This window comes from Mytilus edulis, chromosome 3, assembly GCF_963676685.1.
Source record: "Mytilus edulis chromosome 3, xbMytEdul2.2, whole genome shotgun sequence".
Lineage (NCBI taxonomy): Eukaryota > Metazoa > Mollusca > Bivalvia > Mytilida > Mytilidae > Mytilus > Mytilus edulis.
Window position 1 is genome coordinate 100,448,103 of NC_092346.1, and position 16,169 is coordinate 100,464,271.

At 33.2% G+C, this 16,169-nt stretch overlaps 1 protein-coding gene across 1 annotated transcript; it reads left to right on the forward strand.

The window, feature by feature from the left end:
- The first annotated feature begins 1,930 nt into the window (after positions 1-1,930).
- Positions 1,931-15,039, forward strand: LOC139517961 (betaine--homocysteine S-methyltransferase 1-like). The gene is made up of 7 exons (XM_071309522.1): positions 1,931-2,027; positions 4,952-5,142; positions 5,875-6,069; positions 7,451-7,562; positions 8,650-8,828; positions 9,138-9,219; positions 14,735-15,039. Exons 1-7 carry the CDS (start codon positions 2,015-2,017, stop codon positions 15,016-15,018), a joined length of 1,056 nt encoding a protein of 351 aa, XP_071165623.1. The 5' UTR covers positions 1,931-2,014; the 3' UTR covers positions 15,019-15,039.
- Positions 15,040-16,169: the final 1,130 nt, after the last annotated feature.

The window sequence follows — 16,169 nt, forward strand, 5'->3', positions numbered from 1 at the left end:
ACGTATATGTTTCACTGTCTTTGTGACATATGACCATGCATATGTTCCACCGTCTTTGTGACAGATGATCACGTATATGTTTCACTGTCTGTGACACATGACCATGCATATGTTTCACTGTCTTTGTGACATATGACCATCCATATGTTCCAGTGTCGTTGTGACAAATGGTCACGTATATGTTTTACTGTCTTTGTGACATATGACCATCCATATGTTCCAGTGTTGTTGTGACTGACGAACATGTATATGTTCCACTGTTGTTGTGACAGATTACCACGTATATGTTCAAGTGTTGTTGTGACTGACGAACACGTATATGTTCCACTGTCGTTGTGACAGATAAACACGCATATGTTCCACTGTTGTGACAGATAATCATGTATATGTTCCACTATCGTTGTGACAGATAACCACTCATTTGCTCCACTATTGCAGTGACAGACGACTACATATATGTTCTACTGCTGTTGTGACAGATTGTAAGGTAGAAAATGTATATGTTCTATAGTCGTTGTGACAGATAACCAAGTATATGTTCCACTGTTGTTGTGACATATACTTACTCATATGTTCCAATTTGTGACAGGCGAGCATGCACATGATCTACTGTCGTTGTGATGGATGATCACGCATAAGTTACATAATGAAAGTTAAATAGTGAAATAATACTTCGCTTTTAGCGGCCAGTTTGGTTCAATTTTGTCAAAATAAGCTTAGAAACAGTGAAGATGAATATTTTAATCTATTATATGAAATAAAAAATAGCTAGAAAAATCAAATTGCACGACTTCACTTCATATTTATCTTTATTATTTTTGTATCGCTCATATGACTATCGGAGGTCTTCGAAGGTCAACTGGATAGTTAATAAGATGGCGTCTAGACTAAATATACACGAAACAAAGCTACATATTCTCGAAACCTATAGACTGACTTTTATGCCACCAACTTTGTCCTAAATGAAACAATAACAACTGATTGTAGAAGCATGTAATGATTTTGTAACAGCAAGTTCAAAGTAAACATGAACTACCTCAGGCGGGAGAGTTAGCTATAGTCTTCGGGTAGTGCACACATCAATAATCATATATTCCAAAAAAATAATATTATTTACTGAATGTGTACCAGGTAAATTTCCAGAAAAGTAATAAATACCAATAATCTTGAAATGTATACCTTAAGTTTCCGGAACCGTAGTATTGGAACAAATATAAGCGGGAACGCAATACTGGAAACTTCAGAGTCACATGAAACGAGTGACTGGTGAAAAATAATGTTTATCTAATTCTTGAACCAATGCATGTACATATCATAAACTTAGTCTTCTGTGCACGATTTTTTCATTTCTTATGCAAAAATATCGTATAATCGTCATTTTTTTTTAAGTCTGTTTGTTATGATATAACACATATGGCAGCTCATTAATTTCCGTGTTTTGGAGCCACAATTTACCGATTGTCACCTTATAGTAAAACAATCAACAAAGAAGCATGGATATTAAGCACGTGCAGAACATGTACAATCAGATAATAGTTTATTTAAAGACAGATCCAGTCGTGTTGCGATCACCGGAATTTTACGAGAAGGGTGACGCTTAGGTTACTTGCATACGGAAAATATTTCGGGTTCCTGGAAGCAAGCAATTAAAAAATAGTAAATTTCTTCTAATTGTGGACAAATTAAAGAATTTTCTTTAAAAAAATACATCTACATAAGTTTTATAATTAAAACTATCCATTTAGTTATAAAAAACATATGCAATTTTTTTTTATTTGAGGTTTCATATGACTAAATAAGATGAGTTTATTTTTTTTAAACAAATTCTTTCGTAACGTCGATTAGGTATATGCTTCAATCAAACTATGTTTGTTCGATGCCCCACTTATCGTTAAAAGATAAGCAAGATATCTTATTCTAACAGTGGAAATTAAAGGACAGTTAGTTAGACTTTCTTTAAAGCTTGAGCACGTGACTTCATTGTATTGTTATCTCGTCTAAGACAAAAATCAGAATGTCATCAAAAGGTACGTACACAATATAAATGTATTAATTAGTAATCTATTTATATTAAAACAATAACTATTTATTTTTGTACACTTTCAAATGAACCAACTTAAAATGCCACATATAAAAATAAGGACTTGTGGTATGATTGGCAATTAAACAACTATCAATGAAATAAGACAAAGAGGGAAGCAAATTACATGGTACCATATACCCATCAACAATAATCAAAACAATTACCTCATAGTAATTTATGAAAAACCCTAGCATGAAACAGTTCAAAAGAAAAATAAACCCAACGGCATAATTTATGCTTAAACAACTATAATAAAAAAAAAAAAAAATAATTTGACCTGTTGATACTATTTGTAATGCTTTTTTGATATCTAATGTTAACATAAAAAATTATATCTGGTCCATATACAAGCTTTGATTGTTTGGAATTACTATAAATTGTTACTTCTTCGTACTATGAACATCAAAATTATTTCCTTTTTTTCTTAAATTCTGGTCCAGAACCTGTGCATAAGAACACAAAGATTTATCTATTGTATATATTCACCCAACATATAGCAAGTTTTAGATTAGTTTTATTAACATACAAGAAATTTCTTGTTATTCCTAAGCGGAATATTATATAGACAGAAGAAGTATACTTAATAACAACATTATTTCATTTACCTTTGTATCAGAACGTAGAAAGAAACTTTTTAGGCTTCAAACTGGAAATATTTTTGTCGGTATACTCCTACATGCACTGATGACATGGCTTTTATTGAAACCAATAGAGACAATCTCCAAATTATGCTCAACGTTTCGGAAAGATATTCTAATCAACATCACTACAAAATTCATCCTACAAAAACAAAAATTGTCACATGTGGAAAGGTCATAAACAAAGATTGGACTCTATATAATACGCTCGGAAATCTCTTGTAATTGTCACATGTGGAAAGGTCATAAACACTGATTGGACTCTATATGATACGCTCGGAAATCTCTTGTAATTGTTACATGTGGAAAGGTCATAAACACTGATTGGACTCTATATGATACGCTCGGAAATCTCTTGTAACGAAGTAATTGAACACCTACTGGCTAAATACTTTAAGGGACGATGCTGAATTTAAATCAACTCCAAGATATATGGAAACTATAACATCTTCTTATTAGCAAAAATCATCCAGTTTGGTCTATATTTGACAAAACATAAGCCGAAGTTCGGAAAGCTATTTTTAAAACTAAAATAGTTTCAGGAACATTTATCTTAAATTCTGATAGAGCGAAATTTAATCAATCACCTTCTCCACTATGTCAATTATGTAATCCCTTTGAGAAAAAAATATCACATTTTCTCCTGGAGTGTCCACTGTTATCCAAAAACTAGAATTCCATATTTTGAACCGACCAAGGACTATGTTACTCAACATACAACAGAAGAAGTCTGGCATTTTGTCTTTCAATTCATACCAAACATTATCAGGCTAATTATAGATTGAATTACAGGCTCTTGAATCAGAAATCAAAATAACAACCTTAGTTATGAGCATCAGAAGCGCTTTCTGCATCTTCCTATATGAGAAACGCTAAAAACCTAAACATTATCATTTATAAACCAGTGACGTATAAGACCTTTTAAACACGTGAAGATCTATATGACCTAAAGGGGCGTGAACAATGCCATACCCATCTAAGGTCAACTTTGCATGAGTGAGTTGAAATCTTAGTTTCTTAATAATGTCTTAATATTATAGTTATCAACGGTGATTTCAGGTAACGTTTTTTTTTACACGTCTGTAAAGAAGCAAAGACTTCTGAGTTATTGCGTTACATGCACATATATAATGTGGTTGGGTTTAAAATGAATGTGAGCAATCAATTTACTCCCAACATTGGTTTAACAGCACAACTGAAATGAAAGCTCAGAACAAGTTTGTTAATGTACATTTAAACACTTTTGAAAATAAATTGTATCTATAATACTAAAATTACGAGGTCCAATTTGTTAGCCGTCATCACGTAAAAACGATGAATCAAAGAATTCAACTTTATATATAACTAATATAGTACAATGGTGTTGATTAAAAATTACACCACTCTAGGCCCGTTTGTTTTCCACGTAATTAATATTGCCAATAATTAAGAAGTTCCGGATCGAGTCCGACACCGATACCAATAGTATATTCACCTGTTGCCTATTACCTTATATGTACGTTCCGCATCTGACAGGCGCACCAACAAACAGTGTATTTAGAATTTTGCTGTATACTGTTGAGTAAAAAATACTCCATTCCAGGCCCTTTTGTTTTCCAAATTATTAATATTACCAATAATTGATAGGTTCCAGGTCGACGGGTTCAAACAGAAAGATTTTGAAAGCAGAGAAAACTGTGCACCTTATACATGTTATAATCGGCATGACTTTATCAGATCTAAAATAAGGCATATGCATAGTTATATATCAGTCACGGACCCGCGATATCACGGGTGTGTTCTAGTGTTATTTAAATATCAGACAAGGCTAAACATTAAAAAAAATCAGCTCTGGTAAAACAAAATGTTTTCCTCCACTGCCTGAACTTTTGTTTAACTATCATATCATAAAAGCATATGCAACAACAATTATGTATGAGGGCTATCATTTGATTGGTAAAAGGGGGAGGCTGCTAGGATGAAATTTGAAAAAAAAGTGCTAGGATAGAATATGAAAAAAGACTGAACAGGAGTTTTGAGTTAAAAAAAAATTAAAAAAGTCAAAATAAGCTTTTTGAAAAAGGCAGTACCGAAAACTAGATAAAAAAGCAGGACAGAGATACCAACTTAAAAAAAAAGCAGTTCAAAATTTTTTCATCCTAGCCCCCCATAACAATAAACTGGTAGTTCCCTTAGATAACTATATTGATGTAAAATGTTATGATACCTACAACTACAGTGTTGTATTTAGATATCAGAAGTATTCTACAAAATGGAGGAACAATACTGAATACAAAGGGGTACATGTGGGAGTTCGGTCGACGGGGTTATCTTAAATATGGCGCATATACACCGGAAGTTGTTCTCGAACATCCCAATCTTGTAGAGAGTATGTACAGGGAATTTGTTCATGCAGGATCGGATGTTGTACAAGCATTCACTGTAAGATATTATTCTGTTTAATTAAATGTACTTTATTTGGAATCATTTGAATATTTATAAAACATTTATCACCAGCTTCATTGCAATTGTTTTTTACATTGTAACTTTCATCAAGGAATGTTATGAGCCAAACTTTTGAGAAGTATTATGCTTAAAATAAGCACAAGTCTAAAATATAAATCAGTTCACCACGTCACAGGCAGAGAATGATATTCTGCTATTCAAACCTGAAATATTTGTAATAAAGAACCAATAGCTTACACTAATTAAAATATTGTTGATATTAAAAGCAGTCTAAGAAATACCATGAAATTTAAAATTAAAAAAAAAATATCCGTAAGCTTACATCAATTACAAGAAGTGTATTTTTAATATTGAATACACAGACAGGGACTGTATTACAATGAGGTTATTTTCTGAAGTATCTATGTTTTCTTTATTTTATTTTGTTAAAAAGTATAAATTGGGATGCAACAATTTTAACACTACCGAAACAATTTCCGCGGTGTTGTAAGGGTCATAGTGGTCAAAAATCAGAAAAAAATAGAAATAAGACCTTGTTGGAAATGCAAAATCGCGTATGCCAGACTTTCAAATAGTTATAAAAAACAGATACATGTCTACAATATTTCGGTGTTTTGAGGATTGTAGGATATCTTGGAATACTTTTCATCAAGTGATCCATGTAATTACTACTACAAGTTTTCACAGTTATGTAAATTCATTCTTCAGTATTTTGGACATCGGGAAAAGTTAAAGAGTGTAGGTAGAGAGGAAGATCTTGAAACATTGAACAGAACTGCCTTAAGACTTGCGAGAAAAGTGGCAGATGACACAGACAAAATAATGGCAGCCGGAATATGTAATACTGGAGTTTGGGATCCCGATAACGAAACTACAAAAATACTTGCAAGAAAAATGTTCAAGGTTATATTCGTTTAAGTGATGAAAAACAAAACTTATTTTTGCTATTATACCACACGATTTCCTTAATTCCACGCGGTCTCTGAAAAAAAAAGATACCACGTTTATAATGTTGTACACCAGATGCGCGCATGACCTACAAAAGACTCATCAGTGATGATCGAATTTTAAGGTTAATGAAATGTTTGCCATACATAATGGCCAATAACTAATTATTTTGTCTGTAATAAATACTGACATACTAGTATGTATCTTGTACATAGCGAATACTGACATACTAGTATGTATCTTGTACATAGCGAATACTGACATACTAGTATGTATTTTGTACATAGCGAATACTGACATACTAGTATGTATTTTGTACATAGCGAATACTGACATACTAGTATGTATTTTGTACATAGCGAAGTATCGTATCATTCATTTAAATGAAATACACGTAGCTAAAATGAATGCCAACTGTCCTTTGGCAAAATGTTATCTACCGATATACTCACTGAGTAAAACTGGAAAAAACGTATCGGCATAATCCTCTCTTTATTCGACAAATTATTGTTTGATATAACATTAGAAGATGTGGTATAATTTCCAATGAGACATCTCTCCAACATAGACTAAATGACATAGAAATTAACATTTATAGATCACTGTATGGCTTTTAACAATGAGCAAAACACATACCGCATAGTCACCTATACGATGCAACAAAATAACAAATGTAAAATACTTCAAACGAAGAAACTAACGGCCTGATTTTTGTGAAATAAATTGAACGAAATACAGATATCATATACAACAATGATGGACAACCACTGAAGTATAGGCTCCTGACTAGGTACTGGCAAACGCAGTTGGGTTAAACATGTTAACGGGCTCACAACCCTTCCTTAACCTGGGACAGTTGTGTAAAAATAAAACATACAGTATGAACAAACTATAAAAAGGCTTGTACTCATTTGACGATTGCCTGACGCAGTAGCAGCAAATACCAGTGTTACTGGTTTTTTTTTATTCATCCCCAGGACCGTGCATTAGACCTCACATGTACACAGCATGATACCGTGAAACAACGTTTGAACTACGTCATATACTATTTAGCGTTTCTGATTGCACTAAATAATTCCAACAAAATTTAGAAAGTATTATTTTCATTGAAATGCATATATCAACGTTAAACTATTTTTTATGCTATATTTTTATTGTATGAATTTAAGACTACAAACTACAATTGTATAATGCGCTCTTTATGTTTTTACTTTAAGTTAATTAACATAATAGTATTCAAAACTTGAGTAGTGTCTTTACTAAACAACAGACCCGTTTGAACGTGATACACCCCTGTTTGACTTACATATTTTGTTTTATTCTTTGTATGTAATAGGAACAGGTAGAGTGGGCGGTTGAAGAAAAGGCCGATTATATCATTGGTGAAACCTACAATGATTCAGGGGAAGCCATGGCAGCGTTAGAGACAATAAAGGAATATGGGAAAGGTGAAATAAAATATGGCAATGATAATGTGATTGTTTAAAGAGGTTTGAAAAAAAAATTACATTTAAATCAAATTTAAATTATAGAAATATCCCACATGATTTTCTGATTAGTAAGTAGATTTTAATATTGTTTTTCAATATTTTATTTATATATTAGATTTCAGTTATGCTCCAAACAATACAAATGGCTGATTTTCCTGTTTGAATGGTTTTACACTAGTTATTTTAGGGCCCTTTATAGCTTGTTGTTCCATGTGAGCCAAGGCTCCGTGATTGAAACCTTACTTTGACCTGTAATGGTTTGACTATTACAAATTGTTACTTGGATGAAGCGTTGTCTCACTGGCACTCATACCACATATTCTTATATCTATAAAAGAGGGACGAAAGATACCAGAGGGACAGTCAAACTCATAAATCGAAAATAAACTGACAACGCCATGGCTAAAAAAGGGTAAGCAGATCCTACTCCACACGTGGCACCGTCGTGTTGCTTATTTTATAACACATCCGGTAAATAGTCTTATTCGGTAGGTCGCATTCGTTTAAAAGGAAAAGTATTGTAGTAACGACATATGGAAAATATCCGATATCATCTGTGAAACGGTTATTCCATAACGGTCAACCATCTCGTGATGGCGTCCGTAAAATTTACGAAAAGATGATTTCAACTTCAGCAGCAATCCTCTATCAAGGAAATCCTGATAGGAAATACAAACCCGTGAATATCGTATTAATTGGGAGATATATACTCCGTATGCAGGCGCTGCTTGAATGTTGCTACATAGAAATGGAAAGTTTACAATTGGGAAGCTGAAATCATCTCTTTTGTCGTAAAGTTTTGTTTTGAAATTTCAACCGACCATCATTGTCAATTTCTAGATGTAAGTCAAGATATACGACAGACCTAACTGTATCTGTAGTATCCTTTATCTCTAGTTCGATGGGATAGATTCGGTCAACATAGTCACCAAATTTTGTATGATTTAGTGAGAGAACAGCATCTATATAGCGGATGGTAAAGTGAAAGGTTAAGTACTTATCTTTTTCCCTAAGAAAACTATAAACGCTTGCCTATGTTTTCTAGGTTTACCTGCGGTAATAACGATGGCTGCTTATTTCCCGGACATAACTGTAGATGATATACCATTCCCACAAGCTCTGAGAAAGCTGGAAGAAGCAGGTGCTGCTGTGGTGGGGCTTAACTGCGCAAGAGGTCCAAAAACCATGTTACCTTTAATCAAAGAGATCAGAAAAGTCTGCAAGGTTAACGCATTATATATTTAAGAGACCACATAATCTAAATGGTTCTATTTAGTTTGTTTTACTCTTATGGTCAGCATAAAAAAACCAAATAAACACACTATTTACCAATCAAGGGCCCATACACATGTAAACACGAAACTTTATTAACCAGAAAAAAACTTGAAAAACATAAAAATGTAACCCGTTTTAAAGATTACAAAAAGATGTTCATTTATATTAATACTCTTATACATTTTGGCAAATTCTTGCTATGTTAATATTTAAATATACTGCATATATTCTGAAAATTGCACATGTAATTTTAAATAGGGTCCTATTGCTGCCATTCCTGTACCATTTCGTTGCACAGACGAATTCCGTACGTTCCAGTCACTTAAAGATCCAGAAACAGGTATGTAACACTGGAATATGTATAGATATACTTAAACAATCCAACGTACATATTTCATTCGCATCAAATTATAAAATACTCCGACAAACATATTTCTATTGGTCCGAGTACACAGTTATCGTCCTTTGATTTTCATAGTCCTTAGTGTGGACAATTTTTTTGATACCCCTTCAAAATTTATTTCTTCATGTTTTATGCCTCATATAGCAAGTAGGGGGTGAAATGACACTGTAAAATAATTTGGGTCATAAATATCAATGTAAAGTAGTCATTAGGTCCAGCTGAAAAAGGTAAAAAAATTAGCACTTCGGAAGCTGTTAAAAGATTTCAAGACCCCCTTAACATAAAATTATGGATATTTTGAGAATTAGAGCTAATGAAGTTTTCTATAATTGTGATATAATTTGTCCCAAAAGAAGTACAAAACACTGAAAAAATATTTTTGAGAAAGCGCAGGTGGGATTTTTTTAATTTTCCTTTATTGTCTAAAAGAAATGCACTACGAAATAACTGTGTACTCGGACCTATTGGCATCAAATTATAAAATACTCCGACAAACATATTTCTATTGGCATCAAAATATAAAATGCTCCGACATACATATTTCTTTTTGCATCAAATTATAAAATACTTCAACATACATATTTCTATTGGCATCAAATTATAAAATGCTCCAACATACATATTTCTATTGGCATCAAATTATAAAATGCTCCGACATACATATTTCTATTGGCATCAAATATAAAATGCTCCGACATACATATTTCTATTGGCATCAAATGGTATACATACATTTAGCTTGATAATCTTATTAAAAATTTCGTTGATGTTTGATGAGTGTGTACTGCTCAAACGAAAAAATACCGTTCTGTTCGTGTACGTGATAACAATTGAAAAATAATTATCATCCGGGTGTTTTCATATTATTTAATCAATCTAAATACGTCAAAAACACTTATGAATGAGTATATTAACTGGGGAAAACACAAAGAAAATAAAACTGTAATTATATCAGTAGAGGCTAGGATCATACTGGTTAAAACTACTGTAATGTTTATTGGTCGATATGCTTAATTGTAACATTGCACGTTTTACGCTTGCGAAAGAGTTGGACAGATTTAGACGTTTGACGGGAAAATAAGTGGCTTGGTTGAAGGTTATATAGGGGTGATCGTAAGGGACTCTCTATGTTTTGTAAGGGTAAAATTTAGAGAACAGCCCTATTAAGGGAATAATGTATTCGACCACGGGTATATAAGAGACTGAGAAACGGCACTGGATGCTGTCGGTTGGCTGTCGACGAGCCGTCTTAAGTCAACAGGTAGTCCTAGATTACTCTGACGTCCAACGGCTGTTTTGCCAGACAAGCTGGGGCCGTGGGACGTCAGAGCTCGTCCCATATCAAAAAGTGGATATTTGCCCACCCAAAATAGATGCGCTGCTTCGTCGCTTCTGATGCCGACTGACGGCCTTGGTATTATATAAATCGGGCATCAATCTGTTCATTTTTCATTTATCTCTTCATTTATGTAAGTTTCACCTACCTGCCAACCTTTATTTTCTGATCATTAGACAGTTTTCACAGTGACCCATCGATTTCGGCATTTTGCCTTTCATTTTCAAAGATTATCACGTGTCCACGAGAAAACAGTGATGATTTATGCACATGACTATAATGTAACACCTCGTTCATTTACGATGCAAGTTATCTAAATGTCCGAGAGCTTCCGATTGTAACGTGGTCGGAACTAAATGCCTTCATACCTATCTCCTGTAAAGGAGGGGAAAAATCATGGTTGGCTACTAAATGTTAATCATCGATCTCCTATAAAGGAGGTGAAAAAATATAAATATTTGCATATTTTGAGTCTCGAGACCACGAACTCTCTCGTAACTTGACGTCCATTTGAAAGTGAAAGTCAAAATGCCGAAATCGATGGGTCACTGTGAAAACTGTCTAATGATGAGAAAATAAAGGTTGGCAGGTATGTGAAACTTACATAAATGAAGAGATAAATGAAAAATGAACAGATTGGTGCCCGATTTATATAATTCTAAGGCCGTCAGTCGGCAGAAGAAGCGACGAAGCAGCGCATCTATTTTGGGTGGGCAAATATCCACTTTTTGATATGGGACGAGCTCTGACGTCCCACGGCCCCAGCTTGTTTGGCAAAACAGCCGTTGGACGTCAGAATAATCTCGGACTAGTCAACAGGGTGTACGTCGGTTATATTAAGTGCTAGAAGAGCTTTAATACTCAAAGGACACTTTGTACTGGGTACAAATTAAACGTACACGAACACATTGAGCAGATTGACAAGGCAGACTGTCCCACTCGGAAGACAAGCTGTACCAGCCCGCACTGTCTGGTAGTGACAGACTGTCCCTCTCGGAGGACAAGTTGTACCAGTCCGTACTGTCTAGTAGTGACAGACTGTCCCATTCGGAGGACAAGCTGTACCAGCCACATTGTCTTATAGTGACATACCGTCCCATTAGGAGGACAATCTGTTATATTGTATAGTACTTGTATATATTAGAGCTGATGGCTACTTTATATCGACAAAGAGTCAGTGTGTATATTTTAGTTCATTGTGCATAACATAGATAGAACTTTGTAGTTTTTAGTACTGTTGTATTGTTTATTTCAAGCCGGATTCAGACCAGATTACCGTACAACTTATCCATAGCCAGATTTTAGTAGTGGTTTTGCTAATTAATATTCATAATATGTAAATGAGAATTGTACCACGTGATAGTAGTTTGAACTAGACTGGCTTGATAGGGCTTGATATCATTAAAATCTTTAAAACACGGATATTATAAGTTGCCCGTCACAGAGTCCTTATTTACAATCACTTTGATATTTCCGTAAAGTTGTCAGGCGGTCAAAATCAAAACAATGAACGCGAATTTAGTGATTTTTTCGTGCTTTCGTGAGTTTATTCTTCTTGAAATAGTGTCATTTTAATTTTACGTGGGAACCTAGAGTTCAACGACTACACATACAAGGTTTGGACTTGCTTATTCTTTGGAAATTCAAGTTTCAAATTTCACCCCGGCAACCTGTTTTTGTAATGATATTGTAAGCCAATTTTCAACACGAAGTTTGCAAATTTGACGTTTCAGCGATTTTAGCCTGTATTTTACACTGCAATGTTAAAAGCCTCTCGCTTCGATTTTTAAAATAGCTCAGGAACCTGTATTTTTGAAACAACAGTCACAATGTTTCGTTTAAATGGTGTATATTGTTGTGTATATTCATTTTCTGCCCCGGCAACCTGTCTATCACTTAAATTAAAATTAAAAAGGACATTTTTTTAAAAATTCCCTATCATTTTAATGTAATTTCCGTGAACCGTATCCGATTTCTTTAGTATAATATTCAAATAAGCAAAGCGGCGTTGATTTCTGATATGCATATAATTACAAAAAAGACAATACTGAACAAATAAAATTGAGAATGGGATATATCTTTAAACGCAAAAACAGATGTATGCCTGTTTTGTAGACTTTTCCAAGCCATTTGATTCAATTTGGCATGATGGGTTATTTGAAAAACTTTTAAAACTGGGAGTCAAAGGACATTTTTTCCAATTACTTCACCATATTATGTATAATAATTTAAAATTTGTTGTAAAAAAAGATAACACTATTACTGAGCCAGCTAAATTGGAAAAGGTGTTCGACAAGGCGATATGCCGATAGGTTAAGCCCCCTCTTATTTAGTATATATGTCAATGACATTGATTCAACCCCCCCAAAGAATCATGTTTTCCAGTGCAGCTTATAGACACTAGAATGAATTGCTTATTATATGCTGATGATTTACTATTACTATCTGAAAATAAAGAAGGTCTTCAATCCTGTTTAAATTCTCTAAAACATACTGTGATAGATGGAAGCTGAATGTCAATTTAAATAATACAACAATTTATCTTCAGTAAATTTATTTTTGTAATAACAAAGAAATTGAAATTGTTGAGAAAAATAAATATCTGGGTATTATCATTTACGTTAATGGAAATTTTAAACATGCTGCAGAACACTTATACAAACAAAGCCTAAAGGCACATTTTCTCTGCATTCTAAGACATTTGGATTCAATACTATAGATCATAAACTAAAATTAAAACTATTTGATACTCTTATAAGACCCATATAAGTACTTAAAAGAGCTTTTCAAAAAATCATAATAAATTCTGTAAAAATATTTTAGGAGTTCACAAGAGAAGTTCAAATATGGCAGCGAAGTGTGAATTAGGAAGACAACCTACTTTGAATCATATACTTATCCTAGCCCTTAAATATTATGACTGACATAAACAGCTTTCCATCTGGCAGATTGCTTAGTGAAATATATAAATTAGATCATTCATTATATACTGATGGACACATATCTTGGCACAAATTCATCTCGAACTCTATTGAAAAATATAATCTAATAGACAATAATCTCAATTTAAAGAACTTAAAGGAAAATATTAATAAACAACATTCTAATAACACTTTGCATAATCTAGAAAAATTACGAGCTATTGAACAAGACAATAAATTACACTTCTATGCCAATATTTATTCAGAAGAATTTAAATTGAAAAATTATCTATCGTATAAATGTTCTAATATAACAAGAAATCTTACAAAATTAAGAATTAGTTCCCACCCTCTTTTGATTGAAAAGGGTAGATATTTCAGACAAAAACTTAAGAGAGAAAACAGAATATGCTTGAACTGCAATCAAATAGAGGATGAAAAACATTTCCTTATTTATTGCAAAAAATTTGAAAATTATAGAAAACAACTATTTAATAAACTAAATATTAATTCACAAGATCTGTGCCCTGAAAAAGTTATGAAAACCATTATTAGTTTACTTAACCCATAAAATATTGATGATACAAAAAATATATGCCATTACATACAATTATGCTTTGTATCTTTGTAATTTTATTCATTTAACCTTGATTTGATATTTTGTCATACATAATATATATTTATTTATGTGATGTAATATCATGTTAATGTGGGGGAAGACATCATTATACTTGTATTGATTTTCCTGATTTAATAAAAACTTGAAAACTTGAAAAACTTGTTTCTGATCCAAGTATGTGCTGGAACGTTCGTTTGATATATAAACGCCTGGTTACACGTTACACTAGGTACCATTGGATCAATTGACGCCAGGTTCATGCTGGTTTTAAATGTCATCAGATCAATCGAGGCCAGGTTCATACTGGTTTAAACTCATCAGATCAGTAGAGGTTAGGATCATACTGGTTTAAACTACCATTAAATCAATTGACGCCAGGTTCATGAAACTAATTTAAAGCCAGGTTCATGCCTGTTTTAGCTGTCATCAGATCTATAGAGGCCAGGATCATGCTGGTTTAATTGTTTAGATCAGTTGACGCCAGGATCATTCTGGCATAAAACTGATAAACGTTTAATTTATTTTCCCTTTAGAAATATTTGTACGGTGACAATATATCAATGAATTTGTTTTTAGGTAAACACCTTTACCCAAATAATTTAGAAAGCGTAAGATGTAATTCGGAGGACATACGGGAGTTTGCAGAAGAAGCCAAGAGAATTGGTGTTCAGTATATTGGTCTGTGTTGTGGAAATTGTTCAGCTTTATTCCGAGAGCTGGCTGAAAGTTACGAGCGAAAACCACCAGCATCTAAATATGCTCCTGATATATCTCTTAGTAGTGTGTTTGGGGAACCATCTGGCAAGAAATATGGACGTGCTGACAAAATTAGGGCGTTTATGCTAAATTTGAAATATTAAAAAAAAAATCGTCAATTATGACGTCATAGCATTGAGTTTGTTTGAAATATGAGTGTTATCCTGAATAATACAGTGAAAGTATACTTTCTTTAAGATACTCTTACAACTTTTAGCTCTCCTTCTAGTACTGTGACAACATGCATTTTTTCGAATATTATTTTAATTATAGTTCGGGATATCTATTTTTCCTGTTTTAATCAACCAGTAGTACGGGGTTTTGTAAGATTCAAAATGTAAGGAAACTGGTAACACACATCACCATTCAATAATGTAAAATGAAATGACACAAAAAGAAGTGAATGCTGTATCACTAAACGTGATTTTCATCGTATGTTCTCCAACAAGACAATGGATACATTTGTTTATATGCAATTTGGCTATCAATAGTAAAGCTCAAATGTTATTCCACTGTATGTATATAAGGACTACCACTTAAAACAATTGTTACAGTAGTACAATTTTTAGTTTTATGTGGACAAACCCCAGTAGGAAATGACCACCCTAAAGCAAAATAAATAGAACCATACAAATGTTACATGCATGCAGATTATCGGACACCATCTCGTAAACTACAATTACATGTACATCATGCAAAAATGCATCTTATGTGGTCCTTTTCTACTATTAAGTTTTTGCAGCTATCCAGATTCAAATTTTGTGTTCCTTTAACAGATTATTTAAAATTTATAATGTATTCACATAGAAGTTATTTCAAAGTTAAATTTTTGAAAGGAAATCCTACCATGTAACGTTGAACGTGCACACAATTTATTTACAGGAATGTACATAGTATATACAGGAAGCACTCGAGTACGTTGGCAAGCCAATATGATGATTTGATATTAAAAACAATGTCTAGTTAAATAAAATCTATGAACGGTCAGCACTGATTGAAAGTAGGGTCTCCTCCATAATAAATCGGGACTTGGACGGAGAGTTGTCTCACTGGCACTCATTCCACAGTCCTATATATATTAAACATTAAAACTCAATATTAAATAAAAGACACTGCTATTTTCAGTGCTTGGTACAGACTGGCCGTCACTGGGCACAACAGCTCAACATAGAACCCTATGGGGAATAACCAGAGAACTTTTATCAGAAAACACTGTCAAACATCCAAACATACTATCCACACCGATCTGTGTCCA